Raw genomic sequence first — 14,043 nt, forward strand, 5'->3', positions numbered from 1 at the left:
GCATCGAATCTGAATGAAATACAGAAGTAAGATGGAAAACTCACAGTGTCTTACCATGCAGCTTTTTCATGGTTCACTTTCTTCCTTTGCCTTTTACTTGAGGGCAGAACTAGGGTAGAGAAATAATTTTTGTTCGCTTCTGAAAGGTTACAGTAATAAAGAAACTCTTGTTAACATCAGAGTATATGGCAGGCAGGAGTTTTCACAGTCTGGCATTGTTTATTTTACCAGCAATTTGGAACCTTCTGCACTCTTAAAATATTGGCAAGAAAATATTTAACTGTTAACTGTTCTGTGGCCTGCGTGTGTTTGAAGCCCTGGGGAGGAGGAGTGCTTGGGGAAATCAGGTTTTTCTCAGCTTATGATTGAAACCAGAAGGTGCAGAATATTGGTAGAAGGTGAAAGCAATGTGACTTCAAATTAGAATTTTACCCAAATGTGGAACTGATGGGAGAATGTCAAAGAGGTCACGTATGAGCAGGGCCCTGCCAGGAGGGAGTGGGAAGGCTGATGGAGCAAACACAAATCAGTCTGCCAGGCACTGCAGAAATGAATTTGAAAAGGTGATAGTAATTGTGAGTATTTGCATTTGTCCTGGCCTCAGTCACTGGATATTAGGCTGGTTAATTGCTGACTAATTGTATGGACTCTAACAACTGACACTCCATTTGAAATGAAATAAACATTTTTTTTGGAAATTTTTGGGAGAGGTGATGGGTGACTTGCTGTTCCTATCCAATAGAAGCTTGTTCTGGTCCCATATTCTTGGAGAAAGAATGAGTTTTTTTATTCTTATTATTTTTCCCCTAGGGGAGGATGACCTATTTGGTATGAGCAGGATCATTCTTGCTCATATTTCTACATAAAATGTAGCCTCTTCCCATGAGGGTACTAAAAGCTATGGTAAAGGTAGCAGTTTTTTTTAATTGCACTAGCACTTTTCAGGTGAAATTCCTGCCAAGTCAGCAAAGTGACCTGATGTCTGGTGTCCAGGATCATCTAATGAGCTGTGACTGGAAGCTTGCTGGAAGTCAGGGCAGGAAGGAATAGATACCCAGACAGAGGAGATACCACCAGTATCTGCAAAGGTCAGCAAAAACTGGACAAAACTGAACGTGCTCAGAACTCCTGCTACTGCCAGATGAAGATTCAGAGTGCTGTGTCTGCCAGTGGCCAGAGATATTTGGAATAAAGTATAAGCAGCAGAACTGTGGATCATTATTCCCTCAGGTCTGTTCTCCTGGCATTCACTAACGAGTAACCTGAGAGCTGCAGGGGGAATGTCGTGTTTGGGATCACTGACAGAAATCCTCCAGGAATGCACAGGCACTTTTTTTACCTCTCTGGTATTTTTTGCTCTTTAATGCCCCGTGGCAATGACTTCTGCCACTTAATTGTGTTGCATGAGAAAACACTCTCATTTTATTTTTAAGGTATTATTTGTTCATTTCATCAGATTCTTTTCTACATCTTTTTTAATGAGAAACAGTGAACAATAATTCCTTGTTCATCTGCTCAATACCTCTCCATGATCTCTCCATCATCTTCCTCCTCATTTCATCCTGAATATAACTAGTGTTTCCTCATATGTCTCATCATCTTGGTCTTCTCTGTGTGTTTTCTTTTACTTTTGAATCTATTCTGAGATTAAAAGGTAACTAATATGTGCAGCTTTTTATATACACAATGGATTTATGGCAGAACAGGGTTCCTCCTTTTGTTTTATAGTCCTTTCAAATAATGCCTAAAATTTGTCTTTTTCCACACTATTGAATTGTAGAACTTATTTTTTTTCTCTTAAAGATCCAGTTCCAGAATTGTAGCTGCTAAGTGTGTCCACATTATTGTATAGATTTTATGGATTATTTTTTAACACCTACTGCTAGTACCATTATCAGCCCTGAAAATCACTATTCATAACTGTCTGTGATTTTTATTTTCATTTATTGTGTTTTCTACTGATTTGTACTTACCTGTTTCTGCTGAAATACTTTCCAGAATGGCTGTCACCTTTCCTGGCTCTGCAGCCCTGTTACTGTTATCCAATATGTTTCATTTAGTTTAGTACCTTATGATCCCTGGAATTTTGTTGCTCTTGACTGAAGTCAGGAGTTATTTGAAGTCTTTTTCTGTGGGCAGATCTTATCACCTGGAATATGATGGACTGGAAGTGTTTAAGGCCAGGTTGGACAGGGCTTGGAGCAACCTGGTCTAGTGGAAGTTGCTGGACATGGAGACCTGTTGGAGGTTACTCTCTAAACAAACAGCAAGTGTTGGGAATTACCCTGAGCTGAAATGGGTTGGGAGAATACTTGGAGGAAGCACATATCAGCTTGTAGGACTTTGACTTCTGTCAGGGATCCTGGCTGCTGTTGGAGGCAGGATACCCTGGACCCCTTGGGCTGATCAGTGTTTGTGGTGTGACACTTCCTGGCAGTTCCTGAGGTTTGTCTCAGTAAAGAACTGGAGATTCACAGCATCTCTGTGAGTGCTTATGGTGAATATTTACCTTAATGATTCATCCACCTTTACTGCTGTCTCCTACAAGTACCTCTTCTAAACTGGGTTCTGGAACTTCCTTTCAGTTTATCCGGCTGAATTCCTGATTCTGGTGGGTTCAGAAACACGTTCGTGACCAGTTTTAGGCTTTTAGCAAGTAGTGGTTTAAGAGGCATCACAGGAAAACCCCTCAACAACTGCTCACCTTACAGGGGATCAGCACAACTCGACAGAGCACAGCAATTTGACCTCTTTTCTCTGATCCTTCTCTTGAGAGGTTGTCAGTGAGCTCTGCCAGCCACGTTCTGCAGGGAAGCAGGAATTTGGAATAAGCCCCCATACACTGGATTCAGTTCAGATTGTACTGGAATCTCCTCTGCATCTGTAACTATTACCATGGCAGAGTTTCCTAATTAATAAGCTGCAAGATAGGAACAAACCTCATTTTCTGGGTATCAGGCAGGTAGGGATGAGCATCTGGTTTTGCTGAAACTTGTATAACTTGCTTTTCTGTGTCTGCTTGGAATAAACTTGCTCTAAGGAGTCTTATTTATTAATCAATTAATAAATGATTACACAATTGGTATGAAGGTAGCAGAATGTGTACAAGTTTTTCCATTACCATGGTGTTTTTATGGGTTGAAGATTTTGGCAGGAGCTGGTTCTGCTACAACATAACATTTAGCTTTTATCTAGGTTAATACAATATTGGGGTAGGTTGTCACCAAATGTTGAAGAAGGTTTTAAAGACTCTTCTCTGAAGTTAATAATTAATGAGGTGTATTACAAAACTACTTCTAATTAAAAAATTACAAAATTTATCAGAAGAGTTAATATTTAAAGTATGCAGGGACTCACAGCTGTGGCTAATTACAAGCAGTGATCTGCTTTGCAGACAAAGTAGCAGAGTGGTTAATAAAAGACTCTAAAAGTGAATAATTTCTTCAATATCTTTGTGAGATTGCCTGAAGGAACTGGCCTTTATTTACTGCTGCAGAAATATTTTTAATCTCTTTTATTAATTTAATCTTTTTGATCCTAGCTACAATCTCAGTAATTTCAAAATTACTGTCCTACAAGCAATAGTGATGTTATAGGACAAAATAAAAGGGCTGCATGCAGCTTTGCCCATTTAATGTCATGTGTGTTTATTAAGAGGGCAGCAGACACCCAAAAAACCCGTATATAACTGTATGTGCTTAAATATTATTTATAACTAATGTAAACTACCTTTCAAGTCATTCTTTCCAATTGCAACTTGAGAGAATGGGCATAAAAATGTCTAAATGTTTGCAAGATGACCTTTTTATCAAGAAAGCTTGGTCCTGGGAGCTTTTGCTGATATTCCTGCTCCAGCAATCAGAAGTGTCCGTGGGAGTGGATGATGTTTATGGCAGTGGGGCTGCAGAAGTCCCCAGAGTGGACTCAGACCTGTGTACCTTGTTTTGGTACACAGGAATGAATTTATTTTTACTGTATCAGCATAAAACCACTACTTTGCTGTAGTGTTGACCACTTTGACCACTCCAGCCGTGTGCTGCTGATGTGGTGTGTCAGTGCACCCAGTGTGAACATAACCTGAAAGAGCCTAATCTGAGTTTGACAAGATGACTGTGCCCACACATCTGCTGCGTGCAGGTACAGGAGCAGATACATTGTACAGAAGAGTCTTTTTATTCTAGCAGGAATGGTATAATGAGAATGAGGGGGTGGAAACCCAAGCCAGAAAATTCAAATATGAAATGAGATACACATGTTCAACTGTGAGGGTGATATGCTTTAGCCAAACACAACTTAGTGAGCTTAGTACAGGGGGAACTCGGTGAAATGTAATGGTCTGTGATATGCAGAGGGTCAGGTTCTATGATCTAATCATTTCTTCTGGCTGAAATCTCTTCATAAAAAAATCTAGTTCAAGCATAACTTACAGCCCAAAGAGAGGAGTTGCTGCCTGAAATTCAATGACTAGTGCTTGTACAAGGCAGTTAGAAATGCCCCTTCTGGCTTTATAGTCTATGGATGGATTAATGTGTTAAAGTAGCTTAAGGGTGCAACGCATGCTGGCAAAAGCTGAAGCAGAAAGAAACTCCTGTTCAAGCGCTCTCAGACAGTGACTCCTGTTCAAGTGCTCTCAGACAGTGCAGCCTGTGGCCATCACAGCTGGGGCTGTGCTGGCAGGACACGGGGGTGCAGTGAAACCGCTGGGGATCCGCAGGCCCTGCTCCGTGGGGACGGGCTGTTCCTGTCCCAGATCCCCGGGCTGGATGGCTTCAAGCAGGCAGAGCACATCAGAGCCTGAAGAATCAGGAATTGTTAAGGTTGGGAAATACCATTAAGAATATCAAGTCATCATCAAACCAATACCACCTCTATATTCACCATTAAACCACGTCCCCAAGTGCCGCATCCACATGTTTCTTGAACACTTCCAGGGATGGTGGCTCCACCACTGCCCTGGGCAGCCTGTCCTAATGCTTTACAACTCTTTCTGCTGTTTCTTTTCCCTAATATCCAATTTAAACCTCCCCTGGCACAACTTGAGGCCATTTGCTCTCGTCCTGTCACTTGTTACCTTCCAGTCTGTGCACACTGAGCCTGCTCTGCACCGGGAGCCAAAACAAGTGGGGAGGAGGAGGAGATACATTACCCAGGAATGCTCTCAGTCCAACACAGGACACTGATATGGGCTGATCCTAGAGCAGCGTTCACTTTAAATACTGTGCCCATGTGTAAGGTATTTTCCTACCTGTCCAGCAGCACAGGAAAGCAGTGTGCTCTTACTTTCCTAGAACTCTTAGAATGCAAAATCTTGACTGAGGCTTGACGCTGTAACTCGTGACCCTCAGCACTTGGCTGTTGGGTGATGCACACAAACTCCTTCAGGCCAAAGATGAGGTTCCTTCAGTACGACACTGAAAATGCAACATCTGTTTGCTGCAGTTGTCCCATGGGCAGAAGTCTTTCAGTGAAGAGTTGTGACATGTAGTAGGAAGATACGTTAGCTGCACATTTCCTTTTGTAAAGGTCTTGGAGGGGTGAGATCTGTACCAAAAATGGGTTCCTTGTTTTGCACTAACACAGTCCTGGGCCAGTCAGGCGATAGTCCATAAATCTCTCCAGTGACAGCTCTGCACTGGGTTGTTCCAAGGAAGGCAAAGGGGCGAAGTCCCAAGAAGAACTCCAGATGTTACTGATTTTTTCCCTGTTATTAGCAATTACTCACTTGGAATTCTCTAGCAGTTTTCCTTCTTAATAACAGACTGTGGAAGAGTCAGCAGAATCATGACCAACCAGATCATGAAACTTGCCAGTGGTGAGAACGTGCACAAACTCTGAAAGAGGAAGCGCTTCCAGCAAATGCTGATTTGGATTTACTCATTTTTCTTGATTTATAAAGAAGGATTTTTTCCCTCAGTGTTTGTACCTAACCAGTGCCAGTTGTATTCTTCAGAAACTGCAATATTCCTTTAAATATCATTTTATTGCCTAAGATACAGCTCCATCCCCAGACTCATGTTTTATATCCGAAACTGTCTTTTAAGATGTATTTATTGCCATGTTTGTTTAACTTGGTTATCTCCTTCATCCATCTATTTCTTGCTAACTTAAAGCTGCTGCTCTTTGTTTTTAGTAGGGAAAGCTGCTTCCCCAGGGATGTATAGTCCAGGACTTGTCTCTGTAATGGGACTATTTGTTTTCTTTGCCCCTTGCAGTTGCCTGCTGTAACATTTGTAGTATGTGTTAAGTAATCCTTGAGGTAACATTTTTATTATGTCATAAAAAGTGCGTGGCAAATATATAATAACTCATGGAATTTGTTTGTTTAAAATGGAAGGATAATTTATTGAGTGTGTTACATGAGACCTGCTCCCCCTTATTAGAGCTGTAGAAGTGCAGCTTATTTAGAAGTATGTTCTATTGAGAAAAACCACGATCTCTGACATGCATAGAAGGTTTGAGCATGGTTGGGTAGAAATGACATCATAGTTTATGTACTCAATAAAAATTTAATTAAGTCATTACAGAAGTTGCAGTCATCATTTAACCCTCTGATTTCTTATGTTTAGTTCTTTTTTTAAACATTCAATAATAACCAGTCTCCAAATCTTGATAGCCTATAAAATATCTGCATGAATTTTAATAGTTTATATTAATGGAAAAATATGAGTAACTGACATAAAAGGAATTTTCCTTGTGTTTGCACTATGTGCATTGCTATAAAAATCAACAGATGAAAAAAGACAGTGGTTTAATGGAAGAATATTTGAACTGGAGATTTGCTCACTTGGCAAAAACTAACTCCTGTTTTGACAGAAAACCTGTTGCATAATTACTGAGGTGAATACTCATAAGGATGCTGAGAGAGTATTCAGGACAAGAGGTTCCCAGTGTGTTGGGCTGTACCTCAAGGACCCTGCACTCCTGTTCACTGTCTCTGTTTTGTAAAACTTGACTCCAGGCTCAGTCTCACACCTGAGTGTCCTGCTGGCAGGCAGGGCTTGATTATCCTTGTCATTTATAGTTCAGTAGAAAAGAAACGCTTGGATCCCTCACGAGAGCCAGGACAAAGAAGCAGCTTTGCCAAAGTGTAGCTGAGCCCTTGGGAGAGGACCTGAGTCACTTTGGTGATGAAGCACAGGCAAAAGGGACAGACTGTGCACGAGGGAGATGCACAGGAGGCACTTCAGCCGTCCCTCTGCGTCCAGCAGTTGCTCCAGTTCCATCTTAAGCTCACATGGGGTCAGTTCTCAAGCCAATGGGTGGCTTAGGCCAAACCAGCAAATATTTAAGCAGTTGTTAAATTTAGTTGAAAGTCAGTGTGGAACTTGGACTGAGGCACACAGCATTAGGGGGAAGTCGCTGGATCATCACAAACTGAAAGAAATTTAGTCATAGTCAAAAACTAGTGAGTCTGAGCTCCCAGAGATGCTGTAGAGGCAGAATTCATGTGCTTGCTGACTGAGAGCCAGTGCTGACAGGTAAGGAGGGAGCAGTGGTGGGGATGGTGTCTCTGTCTTTAGCATTCCTGTACTTTCACTGCAGTGGCACGTCCAGCTCTGCAGTCCATGCTTTGGGAGAAAAAAGTTGAAAAACCTTTGAGTTTCTAAGAATGAATCAAGGTCTGGAAAAGCTGCTCAATAGTTAAACTACAGAGGAGTCTCCATTCTCTTGGGCTGTGCTGGCACTGCCAGGACAGCTTTGCTTCCTGCTGCTCCAGCAATGTTTCTCTCCGCTCATGCAGTGGTGGCAGAGCTGTTGGCTCAGGGTGGTTCTGCCAGTTGTATACTGAGTAACACCAACTGCATTTGTGTCAGAATGAACAGAGCTGTGTCTCAGGGGGGTTCTACAGGGACTGACTGCACCAGGGTTTTGCTTACAGCTCCTTCCTCAGCAAGCTGGGCTGGGGCACTGGTTTTTCTTTGCCTGCTCACAGTGAAACTGGTAACATTTTCTCCTCACCCCCTCTTTAGAGCCTACACTGATGGTTTTCTGGCTTATTTTTCAGATTAATTCTGTTGCTCTAAAGGAAGATTTGAAAAGTATGGTAGAAAATTTCTATGCAGCTCTGTTTGGATACGATGAGGTAAGAAGGATGTTTTCAGTGAATGTGCCACAACTGGGCCATCTAATTCATGAACTCAGAATATTCCAGATATTAGGTAGAACATTCAGTGTCCATATCTTTGGAGAAATGTTATGTTAGGGAAGAGACTTCTTAGTTATGTACCCTGAATGAAAGGACTTTTAAGAAAACAGCACAGAGCACATATATTTAAACCATGGGATGTGGAAGGGGTTAGGGTGTTCTTGATGCTACTTCTCCATCCCTGCTTGACCATCACTAAATCATTTCCTCCCTCTGAATCCCATTGTACTAAGCTGTACTTTGAAAACAAAGAGTATTTATGGAGTATTTATAGGGAGTCTATGTGAGAATATTTATAGGCAGTACCTAATAATATGTGGGGGCAAAAGCACCACTGTGCACAAGTGTCTGCAGGACTTCCAAGAGGAAAATACAATGACATCATCTCTTTTTGTAGTTATTTTTTTGCTCTAGTGAGTGTTGCTCTTCAGATGCTCTTATTCACACAGTGGTACTATTTCTTTGCACAGTGATTTGCATTATTAATATCTTGTAAATGTAAAGTCATAGAGTTGTGGACAGTATTACACATACAAATTTATAATCTAGTTATAACTAGATGTGTCTGCCTGTGTTTTGTTGACAGTCTTTTTGGAAACAAAATGTCTGCTTCAATTAAAGACAAATGTTGACTTTTTAATTTTTAACTGAATATTTTACAGTCCTGTTTTGCCTTTGGCAAATGTACTAGCAGAAAACAGGAGTTAAGAGACTATAGTGATAATACCACATAATCTAAGAAGACAATAAAAGTGGGAGAGGATTTGGATGAAAAGCTTCATGGATGTGGTTCCTGTATAAACCAAAGCCAATATTAGATTTAACTGGAAAAATCCACATGATTCTTGATGAGGAGGAGTTCTCTCTCATTTAGAATGAAAAGTAAAAAAGCAAAGCAAAATAGCAAAATCCAGACTACATTTCTGCAGCGTTGGATTAAATATCCTTTAATTTTTCTTTCCTAAGTCTTATGGGCTTCACACGTTCCCATGAGATGGTGCTGCCTTCTCTGCAAGGTCACCACTTTTATGGTGAAGATTTCATAACACAGAAATGCAGTTATCAACTCCTGCATTAGGAATACCCTGACCCAGGTTTTTTCCAAATTAACTTGCCAGAGTATTGGTTACAGGCTGCTCTGTAAATTAATTTAAGGCCAGGGTTGTTTTTCCATTCTGGGAAAGAGTGATGTTGCTGCCTTTCCATGTGCAGGGCCCGTGGCAGCTGTGGCTGTGAGACAGGTGCCATGGCCAGGGGCCAAGTGCACTGACGTGGGTGTCTCGTGTTCAGACCCTCTTCACGTGCAGTTTTTAATCCCCCTCTGTACTTCCTTTAGGGAATCTTGTCTGATGATCATGTTCTGGCAGCAGCTCTTTGGAGGAACCTTTTTAACAGGAACTGTGACGACCCTCGGCATCTGGAGTTACTCGTGGAGTACGTGCGCAAACAGGTACGGAGGGAGGCTCCTCCCCAGCCTCTCTTTACAATAGTGAATACTTGTTTTTATTGCTTGCATATGTAGCTCAGTTCTCATAAATAAATCTGATTTTAATATTCAGTGATCATGTTTAAGGAGAAAAAGGTAAAAATATAAAATCTGGATTATATTTGTTATAGAATCGGAGACTATCCTGGGTTGGAAGGGACCCACAAGGATCATCCAGTCCAACTCCTGGCCCTGCACAGGATACCCCAACAATCCCACTCTGTCCCTGAGAGCATTGTCCAAACACTCCTGCAGCTCTGGCAGCCTTGGGGCTGTGCCCACTGCCCTGGGGAGCCTGGTCAGTGCCAACCACCCTCTGGGGGAAGAACCTTTCCCTGAGATCCAGCCTGACCCTGCCCTGGCACAGCTCCAACCATTCTCTCTGGTCCTGTCACTGGTCATCAGAGAGAAGAGATCATTATTGCAGTTTGGTGAAAAGAGAAGCTCACAGAATATTGAACCACTTCTGCTCCTCTTTCTGGACATCTGCTATGGAGGGGCTTGAAAAATCTGTCAGAAATGGGCTGCAGCTTGTTGTAGGTTCTAATTGTTGTTTTGGAGCTGGGATCCTCATAGTGAAATAGCTTGGAAGTCTCTGATGATCTTTGGGGGAAAGAAGGAAAAGGTTTTGTTTTCAAGACTAATTTCTGTTTCTTTCAGTTATTACCTGGAGGAGACAATACTGAGTAATGTTTGTCCTCTTAACCTTGAGGAGGTTTGTGATTAAGGTTTCTAGGAAATGTTCATGGGATACAGCCCAGGTGGGCATCAAAGAAAAGGGTGAGAGAGGTTCTGGAGAAAGAGTGTAGGGTGTTGGACAGGGAATTGAGGACCAGAATTTCCACAGCATCATTCCCTGTAATGTTTCCAATACTGTATTCAGGATCAGATAGAGGTTTAGAGAGAAAGTATTTCAGTTTGTGTCTGAGAAAATGGCATGGGAAATCAAGGGCTAGGCTTTCCAAGGGACCGAGGACACTCTGGGAATGCCAGAAGGCTCTCAGGAGGGACTGGCTTAATTTAATGCTGAGGGTTGCTGATGCTTAACATCAGTGGGGCTGTAGGAAAGTTTGCAGGCAGCAAACACATATAAGAAGTCACTTGGGACAATTTCCTGCCAGATAGGGAATTCGTTGCACTTCTGTATATTCAAGCAAAGGTCAGAAGCAATCAGCAGTTCAATAGGAAAGAGTGATCAGGTAGAAAAATGTGGCACGTTGGGGAGGAATCAGCACAGGTTCTGTGCAGATGGGTCATTCCTGCAGATAGGTGGTGCACTTGAGGAGAACATTCCCAGCTTTGCAGATGTGTCAATGAACTCTGAACTTTTACCACACAAGAACGAGGCATTGAGATTACAGTTGTATTATCAAAACTTCAGCTCAGCACTCTGTAGTGTTTAAAAAAAATGTAAAACAAATGCTCAGAGCTATTAAAGAATAGAGAAAAAAATGGTGCTGTCCTGCCACTTTTTACATCCATGGGACCTGTATGAGCTTGAATGTGTCTAGTTTGGGTGCTGACCATCAAGACAGACAAAATCTGAACTGGAGAAGGCTTAGAGAGGACCAGTAAGGGTGACAGTGAAACAGCTCCTTTATTAGCAAAGAGTCCAAAAAAAAACAACTGAGAAAGAATAGGAGATAGTTCTGGGAAATCCTGAAGGCATGTGAAAAGTGTGCAGGGAAAGGTGTTCAGTGACACAGGAACAGGGGGACAGAATGTTGCCACTGCACATGGATTCCAAAGCCACTGTCCAGGGCCATTACAACCACTTCAGGCTCAAATTCCCTGAAAGAAAAGATTTTGAGAGGGAGGGAAAAGAAATCAGGAAGATAGCACTGTGTGCATGTGCTGTGTTTAACTCCTCCTGGGGAATCTACTGGTGGTGGCTGTGAGGAGCAGGGCATTGTGCTTAGGTGGCTTTTTGATGTGGCCATTGGTGCATTCTTTCCTCTGTTGAGAAACTCCTTGTCCAATTATCCTTTGTTTCCAGTACCATTGTGTACCAGGTCTTCCCCACGATTTCCTGTGGATCCTTCTCTAACACTGGCTATTAGTGGATGCCAGAGAAGAATATACTAACAGGGCAACATATGCACTGTGCCCCTGCTCAGCTCTCCCAGCCTTTCTGAGCCAGCAGTGGTCAGCTTGGCTTCCACTGACCCTTGAGGGAATATTTTCTTTTTCTTTCCCCTCCCTGTATTTACAGTGTCCTGTGGCAGCAAGTTAATCCTATGCTATATGGCAAGAGGTTTTTTTATTTTGCTTAAATTTCATTAAATCCCCAAGTATTTTGCCCAGAGAAGCTGTGGCTGCCCCATCCCTGGGAGTGTCCAAGGCCAGGTTGGACGGGACTTGAAGCAACCTGGGCTAGTGGAAGGTGTCCCTGCCATGGAGGGGGTGGAACGGGATGGGCTTTAAGGTCCCTTCCAACCCAAACCACTCTGGGATTTCTTGTATTGTGAGGATGAGTGTTCATTCCATGTTCATCTCCTACAGCTCCTGTGCTTTTATGTGATAAATCCCAGGTGCTCCCTACTGGTCAGGCCTTTTTTGTGTACTGAAAAGCCTCAGTCTGTGTGAAGCCCTTTTAATGAGAGCCCTCCACAGGGTGATGATATGGGCAGTGTCACCTGCAGGAATGCCAGGAAGATAAAATGACTCACGGTAGCTCTGCGTGGCTCCTCTTTGCCCTGATGCCAAACTCTCAGAGGAGGCATTAGCTGAGGTGTTAGTGGAGAGCCTGTCACAGGTGACTCCAGAGGATCTGCAGATCCTTATCTCCCAAGCCTTGCCATGGTGCTTTGCAGTCACAGAATCACAGAATATGCTGAGTTGGAAGGGACCCACAAGGATCACCCAGTCCAAGTCCTGGCCCTGCACAGGCCCATCCCCAGAGTCACACCCTGTGCCCCAGAGGATCATCCAAACTCTCCTGGAGCTCTGGCAGCCTTGGGGCTGTGCCCACTGCCCTGGGGAGCCTGGTCAGTGCCCAACCAGCCTCTGGGGGAAGAACCTTTTTCTAATATCCAACCCAAACCTTCCTGACACAACTTCAGGCCATTCCCTCGGGTCTTGTCACAGTGGGAAGCGATCTTTTTAGGTCTACCTCGTGCAAATGGCAAAGCAGGCAAAAATCTCCCTGTTGTGCTTGCCTTCTGCACGTGTTTGTGCAGCTCTTGAGAGCCTTGACTGGGTGATGGGACAGAGGCAGTGACTTGCTGTGCTTGCAGGTGCAGCACCTGGACGCGCTGAGCGGGGAGGACCTGCTGCTGACGGGCGAGGTGAGCTGGCGGCCGCTGGTGGAGAGCGACGCCCGCAGCATCCTCAAGCCCCTCTCCCCCGTTTACAACGACGAAGGACTCTGAGATCCCTGTGGGAACAGCTTGGGAGGCAGGCCTGAAGTGGGACTGGGCCGAGGCTGTGGGCTCAGGAAGGAAAATCTGCTGTTGGAAGAAAAATGTTTCATTAGCTATCCCATCCGTGGTGCCTCAGTAGCAACCTGGACAGCCGTACTCCTCTGAACCTTCACCCGCAAGTAAATCCTCGTTGGTTTGAGAACCTCTGTCCTTTTTATGGCCCTGAGTGGCCCTGGCTGTCAAATGGACAGAGTTGCCTTCTGTCTTTAGGAAACCAGGTATTCACCATGACATAGAGTTCTCTCAAGAAGACATTTCTGTCCTTTGCCTCGTTTAAAGAGCTGCTACCCAGAGACACAGTGGTGTCCTCTGCTCCCTGAATGGTTGTCAATGCAAATCTGAGCTTTGCATATTAGATGTTAAATATATGTTTTAAAAGCCTGATATTGAGATGGAATGGTCCATCTTTGCTTTAGTGGAGTTAAGAATTGCTTTAAAAGATTCTGGAGGGTTTTCTGTGAAAATCCTTTTTTAGAAACTCTGCTCTGTTGCACAAGAATGAGAGAATGCAAAGAATAATGCACGGTCCCCAGCAATCCTCTGTGTCTCTGGCCATCTTAGGGAGATTAAAGCCCAAATCATGGCTGGGCTGGCACTAAAAGCTGCCTCAGTACTTGATGTTCCAGTCTACCTTGCTGATACTTCCACGTTCTCTGTAGAGTTGTGCTCTAGGAATTTCTTCCTGAAAAGAACATCCCTGTTTGTGTCGCTGGGACAGGACTCTGCCATCCTCCTTACCCCATAACATGGTCCAGGGCTTTTTAACAAGACCCATCAGTGCCAGAGAAAACTTTCTATGGCTGTGCAGGCAAATAATGCCAACACAGTAATTAGGGGAGCAGGAGCTGCACTGGTGAGATCAGCAGAGGCTGAGGTGCTCTGTGTGGGTGGAGGGTTCACCAGGCTGTTTCCAGGTCAGTGGCAAAACCAGTTTTCATTTCTCTCCTGTCCAAAATCCAAGTCAATAATAAATGTCAGTCTGGGTAAAA

The 14,043-nt window shown here is 43.4% G+C and overlaps 1 protein-coding gene across 3 annotated transcripts in view; it reads left to right on the top strand.

Moving 5' to 3' along the window:
* Positions 1-14,043, top strand: part of LOC127478129 (ubiquinol-cytochrome-c reductase complex assembly factor 1) — a 48,944-nt gene extending 34,901 nt beyond the window's left edge. For all 3 annotated transcript variants that reach the window (XM_051803377.1, XM_051803378.1, XM_051803379.1), the window contains exons 8-10: positions 8,006-8,083; positions 9,483-9,596; positions 12,869-14,043. In XM_051803377.1, coding sequence (XP_051659337.1) covers positions 8,006-8,083; positions 9,483-9,596; positions 12,869-13,003 — 327 coding nt within the window. In that variant the 3' untranslated portion in view covers positions 13,004-14,043. The remainder of the gene's footprint in view (positions 1-8,005; positions 8,084-9,482; positions 9,597-12,868) is intronic.

The sequence above is a fragment of the Manacus candei genome, unplaced genomic scaffold (genome assembly GCF_025592945.1).
Source record: "Manacus candei isolate 608988 ecotype Guabito, Panama unplaced genomic scaffold, ASM2559294v1 h1tg000057l, whole genome shotgun sequence".
NCBI classification, from domain to species: domain Eukaryota; kingdom Metazoa; phylum Chordata; class Aves; order Passeriformes; family Pipridae; genus Manacus; species Manacus candei.